General features: G+C 38.3%; 1 protein-coding gene across 1 annotated transcript; it reads right to left on the reverse strand.

The window, feature by feature from the left end:
- Positions 1 to 3,953: 3,953 nt before the first annotated feature.
- On the reverse strand, positions 3,954 to 14,017 carry LOC131145919 (pyruvate decarboxylase 1-like). Its single transcript, XM_058095094.1, has 5 exons — positions 13,493 to 14,017; positions 13,199 to 13,362; positions 12,993 to 13,059; positions 4,383 to 4,508; positions 3,954 to 4,142 (listed from the first exon to the last, which is right to left on the reverse strand). Exons 1-5 carry the CDS (start codon positions 14,015 to 14,017, stop codon positions 3,954 to 3,956), a joined length of 1,071 nt encoding a protein of 356 aa, XP_057951077.1.
- Positions 14,018 to 14,199: the final 182 nt, after the last annotated feature.

Consider the following 14,199-nt stretch of genomic DNA (forward strand, 5'->3'; position numbering starts at 1 on the left):
CAAGTAAATGAAGAGAAACAAATGTCAGAAAATTGCAATAGTAGCAATGAACATGTTGTTTAGGTGGTGCTAGACACTCAGGGCAGAATTACAAGGAGTTTTATCTTGGGTCAACAATATCACAATATAAATTACAATAGAAATGGGCATGTGTTGCAGGTGGAGCTACAGACTCATGACAGAGATGACATTATTCATATTGTAGGGAGTTTCAGCTCGGGATACTAGCAAAATCTCGGTGGGCCCAAGTGTACTATTAGACCACCACTCAGGTATAAATTTGACATTCTGGTGTTTTACGCATTCATTACTATCAATATCAAGGTTTTTACTATTTTCAAGATGCGGTGCACAACAAAGGGAAAAATAGTTGGATGAGTGTTATGGTGGAGGAGATGAAGTCATTGTATATGTACCATATGTGGGAGTTGGTGGAACTTTCGGTAGGGAAGAGGGTGATATGATGCAAGGAAGTGATGTATTTGTTGTTTATGAATGACATGTTATTGGCTGGGAAGGCTTTGACTGAGGCTAATCAGTTGGAAACATTGTTGAAAGGTTTTGACATGAAGGTTTTGGGTACGACCAAGAAGGGTATTGGTTTGAAGATTTGCATGGAAAGAGCTACAAGAAGATTAGTGTTATCTCAGGGTGACTTTGTGGACAAAACTGCACGGAAGACTTCGTTTGCCGTCTTAGGGGGGTTCTGTGGAGAATCAATATAAAATGTCTACCGCTCCATACCCAAGGACGGATGGTGATGTCCAGGATATGTCAAAGGTTTTCTATGCTGGTGTAATAAGGTGTTTTGGCAGGCAACACAGTGGTCCATCAGTTGGAGACTATGTAGGAGGCTTTGATGATAAAAGGCTTACAGCAGGAATTTTATTTACTATTGTGGGAAGGCCTTGTTGGAAGCCTAGGGCGCAATCTTAGGTTGTTACATCTACAACCGAATTGAGGTTCATGGTAGAAGTTGGAGCTTCCAGGGGCAAGTTCAAGCTTTACTTGGACTTGATGTTTGTCTCTAATTGCTAGAAGAGAGATGGTCCCAACCTAATGTCCCAAGGTCAAGGTGGAGCAATATGTTTATGTTTTCAGTTTCTCCTAAGGGGCGTATGTTCGTTAAGGTGGAGATTGTTTTGATATGTGGCTTACATACTGAGTGGAAAGCATGCACAAAGGAGAAACACATGGTAGAAAATCAAGATGCCGGGGTGGAGCAGGGGAAACCGTCGACGGTTTGGTCAGTCAATCGATGGAAACTTCAACGGTTTGGCCTAGAATTTCAGAGTTGTGCTCTCTATCTGAAATTGTCGATGGTTTGGTTCGAGAACCCAGCGTAAATTTTAGAATTTTGAAAATGGGACGTTAATTTAGTTGGGGTTTGGAGGGAAAACCTTTGAGAACTCTATTTATATGTCATTTATGATGTATTTGGTAAAAGGTTGATGTATTGTTCGTGTCCTTTGGACAAGAAGATAGTGAATTATTGTCGTTTGCTCCCATGGATGTAGGCATTGCCGAACCACGTAATTCCTTTATGTCTTTTGTTATTGCTTTCATATAATCTGCATGGTTGTGTTGTTCTATATTTTATCATTGAGTGCTTTGTTTGTTTGATCCAATATTCCACTATGCAAATTCAATTTATACAACCAATGCTTTTATGTCCTTCTAAGTAGGAACACATCTTGATATGGCTTATGCAATTGTGTGCTTGAGAGATCTTAGAGTGATCATAGAGTGAGCCATTAGAAATCTACAAAGAAATTAATGAACTATTTGCAAATCACCAAAAATTATATGCTCACTTACAAGTGGTTAAATCACCTTAAGATGATTGAATATTCTAATGCTGACTATGTAGGTTGCATAGATGATAGGAAACAGCGTCTAGTTATGTTTCTTTTATAGCAGGGGGAGCTAGGTCTCAGAAGAGTCTTAAACAAACTATTACAACCACCTTGACCATTAAGGTAGAGCTTATAGCCTACTATAAGGCTATATGTTAGGTTTTTATGTCATAGAATTCATCATAAGACTTCATATTGTTGATTCCATTGCTAGACCATTGTTAAATATATTGTGATATATTATTGTTGTTAGCTTCTCCCAAAGAAACAAGAGTTCTTTACACTCAAAGCACATAGACCATTCAAGTTCTTGTTTGTTAAAAAGAAGATTTGTGATTAAAAAACTTACATTAAGCACATAGTTATGAAGCAAATCATTATGAACCCACTAACCAAGGGTTTAACCCCTAAAGCTTATGTAACAAGTATGGGTTGAGTTAAATCCTTTTGTATTTTGAGTCAATAAGAGTACATCATAATAGTAGACACAAACTTTATCTTTGATTATTATGTTATTCTAAAGAATTTTATGGATTAATCAATTTTGTTGCCATTTATTATATTGTGCGCACACTTATGTAAATCATATTTATGATAATATTATGAATTGTAAAGTAATGAGGTATTTTTAACGTAGCCTTACTTTTGTATGGTATTAAGAAATTTTGATTTGATCTCATTTTGATGTGTTTTGAAGACATTTTGATTTTGGTCTCAACTAGCCTCTACTAAGAACAAGCATCTTGGGTGGCTGCTTAGATTATTGGAGACATTTTGATTAGTCTCATTCTATTATGTGGCAAGGCAATTCAATCTTGGTCTTAGTAAGCTTCTTTAAAGTATAAGTATCTTGGATAGTTGCTTGGACCCTTTCAAAAAAAAAAAAAAAAAAGCATGCCTTGTTGATCATAAGTACCCATGTATGTTGATCATGCTCCTATATATATGATGGTCACAAAAATATGGGCATTTTTGTTGCTGCCAAAAATGTCAATTTGACCTTTGGCGAGCTTTCCAATCCTGATCACCTGAAAATGACGAAAACAAATGCGGCTTGGAGGACCCGGGGTGTACTCCGGGGGATATCTCCAATGCCTAAGTAAGGGAGTGCTTTAGAGAGGTTGTAAGCAATAGTGAAATTGAGTTAGAATGAGATACCTTGGCCTCTCGCCCGAGTCCCTATTTATAGTGGTAGAAGTTGACTCGAGGATGTATGACCATTTATTGGCGAGTTATAGCGCGAGTGCGAATGCTCTGGCCTTTAAGGAGTTGACACCAGTTGTTTGTGGCATGGGTGTGAATCACTCTGGCCTATATGGGATTGACCCCTTCAGTGCAGCTATCCTTGAGTGATGATGACCTTGATTGTTGCTGCACCTTAATGCTGCAAATTGACTATTTGACCTTGGTATATTTAGGGTATATCAGTTGTCCTCCCTTTTAGTTTCAAATTTATAGAGCACTGCTTCTAAAATTTAGAAGTTTTTTTTTTTTTTTTTTTGCCTTAAAGCGTGCTTAGCGTATCCGAGCAAAAGAGGGGAGCTCGGCTGATTCGAGCCGACAAATGCCTGCTCAGCCTTTTCGAGCTAACGGGCTAGTTCATTAATTGTCGAGCCAAACTCGAAGGAGGTCAGCCTGGGACCTTCTTGCCAAGCTACTTTCTGTGGCTTTTCTTGCCGAGCTGTGAGTGCCGATTTGCTCTCTTTGGCAATTCTTACCGAGCCGTTCTTGCCGAGCTAATTCGGCCAAGCTGCTCTCTTTGGAAATTTTGGCCGAGCTATTCTTACTGAGCCGCTTTCTTGGGCCATCCTTGCTGAACTGTTTCAGACAAGCTGCTCTTAATGGTGAATTTTGCCGAGCTATTTTTTCTGAGCTACTTTCTTGGCAATTTTTGCCGAGCTGTTCTTGCCAATTCCTGTCGTGTTGTTTCTGCCGAGTTGCTCTTCTTGGCAATTTATGCCGAGATATTCTTGCCGAGCCGGTCTCTTGGGGAATTATTGTCGAGCACTTCTTGCCGAGCTACTCTTGCCGAACTATTCTTGCTGAATCGCCCTTGATGGCAATTCTTGCTGAGATCTTCTTACTGAACTATTTTTATCAAACAACTTTCCTTGGCAATTTATGTCTAGCTATTCCTGCTGAACCACTGTCTTGGAGAATTTTTGCCAAACTATTCTTGTCGAGCCATTCTTGATGGCAATTCTTGCCAACCTGTTCTTGCCAAGCTGCTCTCAATGAAAATTCTTGCCGAGTTGTTTCTGCCGAGCTGCTCTTCTTTGGCAATTTCTACTAAGTTGTTCTTGTCAAGCCACTCTTAATGGCAATTCCTGTCGCGCTGTTTCTGCCGAGCTGCTCTTCTTGGCAATTTATGTCGAGCTGCTCTTTTGGGCAATTATTATCTAGTTGTTTTTGCCGAACAACTTTCCTTGGCAATTTATGCTGAATTATTCTTGCCGAACCACTGTCTTAGGCAATTTTTGCCGAGTTGTTCTTGCCGAGCCACCCTTAATGGCAATTCTTACCGACCTGTTCTTGCTGAGCCGCTCTCTCGATGGCAATTCTTGCTAAGTTGTTTCTGTCGAGCTGTTCTTCTTTGGTAATTTCTGCCGAGCTATTCTTGTCGAGCTGCTCTCTTAGGCAATTCTTGTCAAGCTATTTTTACCGAACAACTTTCCTTAGCAATTTTTGTCAAGATGTTCTTGTTGAACCATTGTCTTGGGCAAATTTTGCCGAGCTATTCTTGCCGAGCCACTCTTAATGGCAACTCTTGCTGGGCTGTTTTTGTCGAGCTACTCTCTGGCCTCGCGAGCATTGCTCGTCAGTTGGGTCTTTTTTTCCTAACGAGTTGTGCTCATTTGTTGGGTAGTCGTCTGTCCTCATGAGCATTACTTGTTAGTTGGGCCTTTTTTGCTTAATGAGTTGTGCTTATTTGTTGGGCAGTCATCTGGCCTCGCGAACGTTGCTCATTAGTTGGGCCTTTTTTACCTAATGAGTTGTACTCATTTGTTGGGCAGTCGTCTGGTCTCACGAGCGTTGCTCGTCAGTTGGGCCGGTTCTTCTTTGCCTAATGAGTTGTGCTCATTTTTTGGATAGTCTTCGGGCCTCACAAGCATTGCTCGTCAGTTGGGCTGATTCTTCTTTGCCTAGTGAGTTGTGCTCATCTTTTGGGCAATCTTCGAGCCTTACGAGCGTTACTCATCAGTTGGGCCGATTCCTCTTTGCCTAATAAGTTGTGCTCATATTTTGGGCAGAGTCTTCGGGCCTTACGAGCGTTGCTCGTTAGTTGGGTCGGTTCTTCTTTGCCTAATAAGCTGTGTTCATCTTTTGGGCAGTCTTCGGATCTCACGAGCGTTGCTTGTTAGTTGGGTCTGTTCTTCTTTGCCTAATGAGTTGTGCTTATTTTTTGGGTAGTGTCCAGGCCTCACGAGCATTGCTCGTCAGTTGGGCCAGTTCTTCTTTGCCTAATGGGTTGTGCTCATCTTTTGGGTAGTTTTCGGACCTCACGAGTGTTGCTCATTAGTTGGACCAGTTCTTCTTTGCCTAATGAGTTGTGCTCATTTTTTGGGTAGTCTTCGAGCCTCACGAGCGTTGCTTATCAATTGAGTCAGATCTTCTTTGTCTAATGAACTGTGCTCATTTTTTGGGCTGAAATTGAATAGCGTGAGAGAGAATGCACTTATAGATATGTATGCAAAATTTGATAATTTAATAGAGGCACAAAAAATGTTCGAGTACATGACTGACAGAGATGTAATTTTATGGAATAGTTTCCTTTCTAGGCATGCTAGATTGGGACAGAACCCCCTAGGGCATTGGTATGCGAGACAGTTAGGGGAGCGTAGGACCGAAACTTACTTGTACATCCTAACCCCCTAAGGCTGCTTTGCAGCTTGTTACTCTTTTGCCTCTCCCCTATTTTGGAGAATTCTCCCGTGTCCCTCAAGCTTTTTCTCTTCAGATCAGTTCATTCTCTTCTTGTGTCCATTACCTCTTCTAGATTAATATACTTCTTGTAGAGACCCGGAAAATTAAAATAATTAGGAAAAAAATAATAAATAAAATTAATTAATTAATTAAAATTATTAATCAATTAATTAGTTAAACATTATTAAATTGATGTATTAAATAAATAAATAAAAATAAATAGTATGAAAGAAATAAGAAAAAAAATTAAAATTAAAATTTTAAAAAATAAAATTTATTAAATAAATAAATATTATTAATTAAATACTATAATATAATAATAATATAATATTATAATAAATATATATATATACATATAACCTTCCTGAAGTAGAGACTTTAGGAAGGAATTACTTATCTGAGAAGAAACGCAGAGCAGAGGCGGCGTACTTCTCGTCCCCTCTCTCCCACTCTCCTTCATCTCGTCTCCGTTATTTGGCTGATCAAAAATCCGAAAATACCATTGGGCTCTGCTCGCCGCCACTGACATTTCTACTGGAGTGGATTTGTCGTGGGAGCGGCATAGGCATATCTCCTAGGGTAAGGCCAAATCTCAAACTTACCTCAATTTCTCTTAAACCATAAGCCCAATTAACAAACCGAAATTATTAAGAGATTCGTGGAGAGATTCTCTACAATCTAACTGGAGCGGGTTTTCAAATTAGAGTTCTGGGGTACCAATCCTAAATCGGGCGTAAGTTTAATAATTTAAAATTTATTAGGCTATTTAGGGTATTTAGAGTCTAAGGGAATTTTAGGGAAAGTTATTCTAGGGATTGTGATGAGTAATGTAGTGAAGTTTGAATTTCAGGGTTTCAGGAATTTTGAACACCGTGGGACGTAGGCCGAGGTGTTAGCGGGTTTTTCCAGGAATCAGGTAAGGGGAAAAATATATATTAAATCATAATTTTCATGAATTTAATGAAAAATAAATTGTGTTATATATACGTGTGTATGTTTCGGTATGAGTTTAAAATGCCAACCATTTAAATTATGTTTTTCTGAGTGTAGGGCTGTTTATTAGATACGTATATGTGAAAATGAACTGATGAAAGTGAAAAATATTAATTTTGTAAGAAATGAAAGGTATTTTCAATATATAAACGTTAAATGTTGGTTGACTTATTTTTCAGACAATGTATGATTTTTACTGCTAAATTGTGTGGCATGGGTAAATAGGAATGTTGTGTGAAAATATGTTATATGTATGAGATGCAGGATATTCAAGAAATAAGCTGAGTATGAAAATGTTATATGAAATATGCTGCTTGTGTGTGTTAATGCAATCATGTAAACAATTGAAAAATGCTGGTTAAACAGCTGAAATATGTTGGGTAAAACAGTTAAAATATGCTGGGTAAAAGATGCTGCGTAAATGTATGATAGTTGAAATATGCCGGGTAAAACAGCCGAAATATGTTGGGTAAAATAGCTGAAAGATGTTGGGTAAACGTATGACAGCTGAAAAATGTTGGGTAAAACAACTGAAAGATGTTGGGCAGAGCGCACTCTTCGCCTGAGGGCTTACTGAGAAAGGCGAGTGCACTACTAGCTTCAAATGTGGTAGTAGCCGCATAACGTACTAGGGTAAAGGGAACCTACTTGTATGGGCGGGTAGATTTCCCTATCCTTAGGGTCTTTGCCAATAAGCTATTGTTGAACGATGTGAGTACGAGATCAATCTAATACTTGAGGGCTTACTGAGTAAAGTGAGTACCCTGGTATGCTTTAGTTGTGACCTCAGGGTTGCCTAAGTATTAGAGCAGAGGGGTGCTATTTGTATGGGCGGGTTATCACCCATATCCTTGGGTAATCTCGTGGGTTAAATCTTTTGCATGTGATTGATTAGGTCTAGAAAATGATTTCAGAAATTATGTTAAAGATTTGCAAATGTTAAATATTATGTTGATTATAAACTCATGTTGGCCACACACTGTTTTAATATATTGTTTCTTCCCTTACTGAGATGTGTCTCACCCGAATATGAATTAATCTTTTTCAAGACCTCCACGAGATCGAGCTTAGAAAGCTCGAGCTGTGATAGCACTTTTGAGGAAAAGGGTATAATTTTGATGTTTTTGAGAGTGTAAATATTTTATGTATTATGTTTAAGTCTTCTAAGTGATGAATGGTTGTGAAACACATTGATATTTGGGGGTTATCTTTTGGAGATATGTATTTATGTGAATACAGGTGGATTTATGATGTATGTTAGAATGTAGATGGATGTAGAAAACTCTGGTGTTGTATTTGTTGAAAGACTTTAGTTATGTTTTCCGCTGCATAAATGATATTAGAATGTAGATTATTAGATAAATGAATTGATTAGTAGCACTTCGGGCCCACTTAGGGGGTTGGGGCATTACACTTCTGCTCTTTTGTCATCAGCTCCCCCATGTTAGCTGGGGGTCTCTTTCCTAAAGAATATAGGAAGTCTCCAGGTTGGAGGGCCATGGTTAAGGTTGTCAGTATTACCCCGTGATCTAGATTGCGAATCTCAAGGATGGCAGCGACAAAGCGATGTATGAATTTCTGTAGTGTTTCCCTTTCTCCTTGGACCAGGCTTATCAGGTGAGCTGAGGTCTTTGTGCGGCTATTGATGAAGTGCTAGGTGAACAGTTGTTCCATCTCAGAAAAGGAATTGATTGACCCAGGCTTCAGGGTTCAGTACCATGCCTTGGCATTTTCTTTAAGGGTGGCAACAAACACACGACACATGATGACATCAGGTGTGCCTTGCAATTGCATCAACACCTTAAAGGTATCCAGGTGATCAATCGGGTCGGTTGACCCTTCATACCTTTCAAAGGTTGGCATCTTGAATTTACCTGGCAACGGGACCTCTATCACTTATTTGGTGAAGGGCGGATATGTAGATTTCAATGAGGTCTCTACGCAAAATGGGTGGGTGTGCACCTCCTTCATCATATTTTCTATTTGATCAATCTTCTTGATCCTTTCCTTCAACTTGTTCGACTGTTGTTCATTGATTTTTACACTATTCGCGTCTTCCACCTTCTTTGCGGGGTTAGTTTTTCCATCGTTCCCCTTCAGGGTCGCTATTTCCTAAGGTGATTCAAGATTTTCTAGTTGATGTGGAGGTACAAATCTTCCATGACCCTTTTGCTATAGGATCATGTTGAACATGTCTTCCATCTTCTTCTAGGAGGCTTCCGTCTTCCTTTGGAAGATAAGGAATTCCTCCCTTATCACTCCTGGTTGGTCTCTGGGTATGGAATGAATGGACTGGGGTGATTGATCACCCACTACAGGGTCTGACCTTGAGTTGGTGGTCGTTGTCATGATGTAGGGATCGAGGATCGAAAATTTAAAACCTCTCAGAAGCGTTCCCACAGACAGCGCCAATTGTTGCTGCCAAAAATGTCGATCTGACCTCTAGCAAGCTTTACGATCCCGATCACTTGAAAAGGACAAAAACAAATGCTGCTGGGAGGACCCGGGGTGTACTTTGGGGGATCTCTTCGATGCCTAAGTAAGGGAGTGCTTTAAAGAGGTTGTAAGAAACATTGAAATTGGGTTAGAATAAGATACCTTGGCCTCTTGTCCGAGTCCTTATTTATAGTGGCAGAAGTTGACCTGTGGATGTATGGCCATTTATTGGTGAGTTATGGCGCTAGCGTGAATTGCTTTGGCCTTTAAGGAGCTGACACCAGCTGTCTGTGATGTGGGCGTGGATCGCTTTGGCCTATATGGGGTTGACCCCTTTAGAGCAACTGCCCTTGAGCAATGATGGTCATGATTGTTGTTGTGTCTTAATGTTACAGATTGACTATTTGACCTTCGTATATTTAGGGTATACCAATTTTAATGTTTTTATTATTAATATCCCTTTTAGGATATACTTATTCACAAAAATTGGGTAGATATGATTTCATTTTGGAACAATGTGTATATTGTAGTCATGAGATTATATGTATTTTGACATACATGACATTAGTATTCCTATTGGATAGGATTTTCTGCACAATTAGATATGAATTATCTTATTTTGGACCTTTTGTCACTAGATGGTGCTTGCTCATGTTTGACAATCTTTGATGTGGCCATATGTTGTGCAATTTAATTAAAAAAAAATGTTTTTTTTTTACATTAAAGTTTAGCATTGTGGTCCAAGTGGGCTTACTTGTCTTGGTATTTAAACAATAAAGAAATGTCTTGCTCTCACCCTTGTTTTGTGCAATTCCCCATCAAAGGGTAAGGTTTCTATAGCAAGCTCTTCAAGAACATGCATGAATTCACATCGAATAGGAACTAATGGACTCCAAGTGCAAGGTGTGCATTAAAAATATTTTGTCAATAATTTCATGTTTATAATCCTCTTGACCTTATCGCGGTAGCTCAAGGCGAGATATTTACCAAATAAAATATATTTACAACCCTACTAAAGCAATATCTAATAGTTTTTGGAAATTAAAAGATATACCTTAATTGGATTGATATTAGCACTAAATTTAATTTATCCAAGTCAACACTGAAAACTATGTCATGGATCAGAGTGGATAGATCTCTCTCTCTCTCTCTCTCTCTCTCTCTCTCTCTCTCTTTATTTTTTTTTTTTTAAATTTTATGCTTTTTTATCCTTTTTATCCATCTTTGGTGATTCGAAGTGGTCTTGAATGGCCTAAAATAGCCCAACTCTCATAACATAAAAATTAAGAATTTTATATTTTTGGCTTCGCCTTGGAATTTTTATGGAATGTTTGAACCATTTTTTTTTCCTTTGTATGAGTAAATATTTTCTTTTATTTGAAAATTTAAAATATAATTTTCGAGTGTGGGTGCACAAGTTGTGTGTCGCTCCTATGTGTAGGTGTATGCATGCATGCAGAAAAGGAAAAATAGTGTTGTTTTAGGCTTTTTATGAAAATAATAAAAAATAGATGGCACGTGGGAATATGAGCTTGGGCAACCCAAACTTTGTCATTTTGGTTCATTTTTAATTAAAATAAGAATTGGAGGGGGGGGGGGGGGGGGGGGGGGGGGGGAGTTGGGCCCATTATCTTCCTTGAGCTCTTGTATGTTCTCGTTGATCCTCATCCACATAATGCCTTTGTTCACAACTAGACTTCCTCTCCCTTAGCTCTCTTCATTTTCTAACTAGACTTCCTCTCCCTTAGCTCTCTTCATTTTCTCAAGCCAACCGTCACCCTTCCTCTTGACGCTCTCTTTCTTCCTCTACTTGTCTAAAATCTCCCTCTTGCCCCTCTTCAATCCCTTAAGCCAGCCATCACCCTTCCTTTTGACGCAATCTTTCTCCCTCTCTCCTTGTCTAAGAACTCACTCTCAAAGCCCTTGTCATTTCTGTCTTTCTTGAACCCAACTTTGGTAACCTAAGAACTCCTATCGTAACTCTCTCTCTGCAATGTTAGTATAAGAGCAGTTAGCGCAAGGTGAGAATATTTATGAAAAAATTAAATCCTCTTAATGGTTTGACTTAAAAATATGGAGGTTCTTTATGGTTTAATATTAAACTAAACCTCTTTGTGCTTTTCAAAACTGCATAAAATCACTACCTTTTAAATTTTTTAAACAAAACATGTTAAAAAGAGGCAAATATCCACACAATCAATCAATCAAACTAGGATGTTGATTAATTTGATTAATATTCATAGAAATTTCAAGACTTACTCACTCCTAAGTACTAGCAAACAATATTGCTCTATATATCCTTGTGAGTTTATTAGTGATGACATTAACAAGAGTTGTTGAGTGAGTTTGCGCAGAGTAAGGCAATAATGAGAGAAATATTGATGGAATAGTGAACAATTAAAAGCCTAATAGTGATCCTTACCTATGGTGACCAAATTGCGCTTGAAAGTGAGTTAAGTTAATTAAATCTTAAAATTTGTGTGAATATTAAACCAATCAAAATTTAATTTGATTTATTATTGTGTCTATATTTAAGTGTTTAGCATCTTTTGTCAATAGAAAACAAATAAATGGTAATGTTTTGCTGATTTTAATGGTTATAAAAAAAAATCATAAGATACCTCTTTATTTCTCAATTAAATTACGAAAAAAATTGAATGAGTGGAGTGACAAATATATTCAATATTATCTTATTTTATAAAATTCTATTCATCAATAGAAACTTTTTAAAATCAAAAATAAAAATAATTTAAAATTTTATCATCTATTATAATATATTAATTTTTTATAAATTTATAAAAGTGCGAATAATATATATTATTTTGCAGACAAAAATATCCCGTTCTTTTAGTAAGACCAAAAATTCCTAGAAGAAGTAATTTCTATATTACAAATAAAACTTTGACTAGTAAATTTGCTTGTGAACAACAAGTTTCCTGATCTTTTTAAAAGACTAAACATTCCAAAGAAAATAAATTTTACACCACAAAGAAACAATGTAAATTTATTTTGTGAAAAAAAATGTCCTTATTTTCTTGAAAGTAAAAAAAATATTCCTAAAAAAAGTAAATTTTGATACTATAAATTAGTTCAATTAAAATTAGATAAAATTATATTTATAATGACTACATGTTATTATTTGAATGTAAAAGAAAAAAAAAATTCATGTGGCTAAAAAAACAATTAAACCATATATATATATATATATATATATCTATAAATAATAAAAGCGCAAATAAGATTAATTATTTTAAGAAAATTGCATTTATAAAACCTATTTTGGATAAATTGAATATTTGAGTCTAAACTTTAACTGAATAAAAAACAAAATAAGCTATCAAAAGTATACACATATTCTCTTGAGTTTTTTTCCCGTTTTATTATTAAAAATAAATAAAATATTAAATAATACTCTGATTGGGAAAAAAATTCTCAAACTAATGCTCACGTAATCTCGCAACTTGATGCTGCGAGATTTAAACTGATGGATGCTGTGAGATTTAAACTGATGGGCCGCTGGAAAGACAACACGTGGCAAGGAGAGAACCAAATCTCGCAGCTCCAAACTGCGAGATTTAAAGGGAGAAGCCAGCGGGAAGGTGACGCGTGGCACAAATCTCGCAGCACCAAGCTATGAGATTTATTGTAATAATACTTGAAATACTAAAATTCAGGCACAAGCCCTTTCGCTGACGGCATCACCGCAAGGGCATAGCCGCAAGCATCCGCCAGTTCAACGAACGCATCGGTCGCCTTGGCCACCTACAATTTAGGCCCGCCAACCAGAACTGGTTTCACTGCTTTGCTTAAGAACTCTGCTGTTGCCTCTAGACCCATTTGATTACTCAATCTACATCCCCAAAATTAGATTTTGAGAACGAATTTCAAAAAGAAGGAAGAAGAAGAAGAATCTAGCAAATTCAAATTCAAATACGATAACACCTTAAAGATGGATCTTTAATTCTTAAACAAAATAGCTCGGATATTACCTTGGGGAAATTGCGAAGGGAACGGGGTCGCGACTGAAAGTGGGGTGAGGAATTCCAGGTAGATTATAGCTGATGCTGATATAGCTATGCTTACTCTCTTTAAGAGCCGTGGAAATCGCAGTATCGATCATCTCATGCGCATCCTCCAAGTTATTCACAATGGCCTATAATCGATATATCTCCATAAATGGTTTTAGAATAAAAAAAAAAAAAAAAATTAGAGGAACTCGAGAAACTAAATAAAAGAAAGTTAATTTCCCATCAGCGGATGAATTTATCCAGGTGAGACTTTACTTGATAGCAAGTAACAGTTGGGAAGCATCGAAGCTCTTGGCTAAAATCAGGCAATCTGATAGTATGATGGAGAATCTTGTTGGTCCCGTAATCATTGGAGTTCGGACCACCAACGATGCAAATAAGGGGAAGGTTCTTGCTATAGGCTTCGGCGATCGCGTTGAGAACGCTGAGACCGTCGATAGTGAAAGTGACGACGCAGGCTCCGACTCCGCGGTAGCGAGCGTAGCCATCAGTGGCGCACCCGGCGTTGAGCTCATTGCAGCAGTCGACGAGGTTTAGGCTGGGCTCGGTGATGAGGTGGTTGAAGAGGGTGAGGTTGAAGTCGCCGGGGACGGAGAAGACGTCGTTGACGCCGATTTCGACGAGGCGATAGGCGAGGTGGCGGCCGAGGGTGGCCTCGGAGGATGCAATGACGGAGGGCGCTACGGAGCTGTGCATTGCGGTGGCGGAGCTGTTCGATGGGCTGCCTACGTCGCCATTGGTGGGATTGCAGGCGTCCAGCGCGTAGATCTTCGAGTCCATGGCCAACGAGATTTGTGCCACGCATCACGCAGCCGCTCCCTTTAAATCTCGCAGCTCCAAGCTACGAGATTTGCTCTGGTCCTTCTATGCGTCACCTTCCCGCTAGCTACTCTCTTTAAAGCTGCGAGATTTGGTTCTCTTCATGCCACGCGTCGTCTTTCCAGTGGCCCATCAGTTTAAAT

This window comes from Malania oleifera, chromosome 13, assembly GCF_029873635.1.
Source record: "Malania oleifera isolate guangnan ecotype guangnan chromosome 13, ASM2987363v1, whole genome shotgun sequence".
NCBI classification, from domain to species: Eukaryota; Viridiplantae; Streptophyta; class Magnoliopsida; order Santalales; family Ximeniaceae; genus Malania; species Malania oleifera.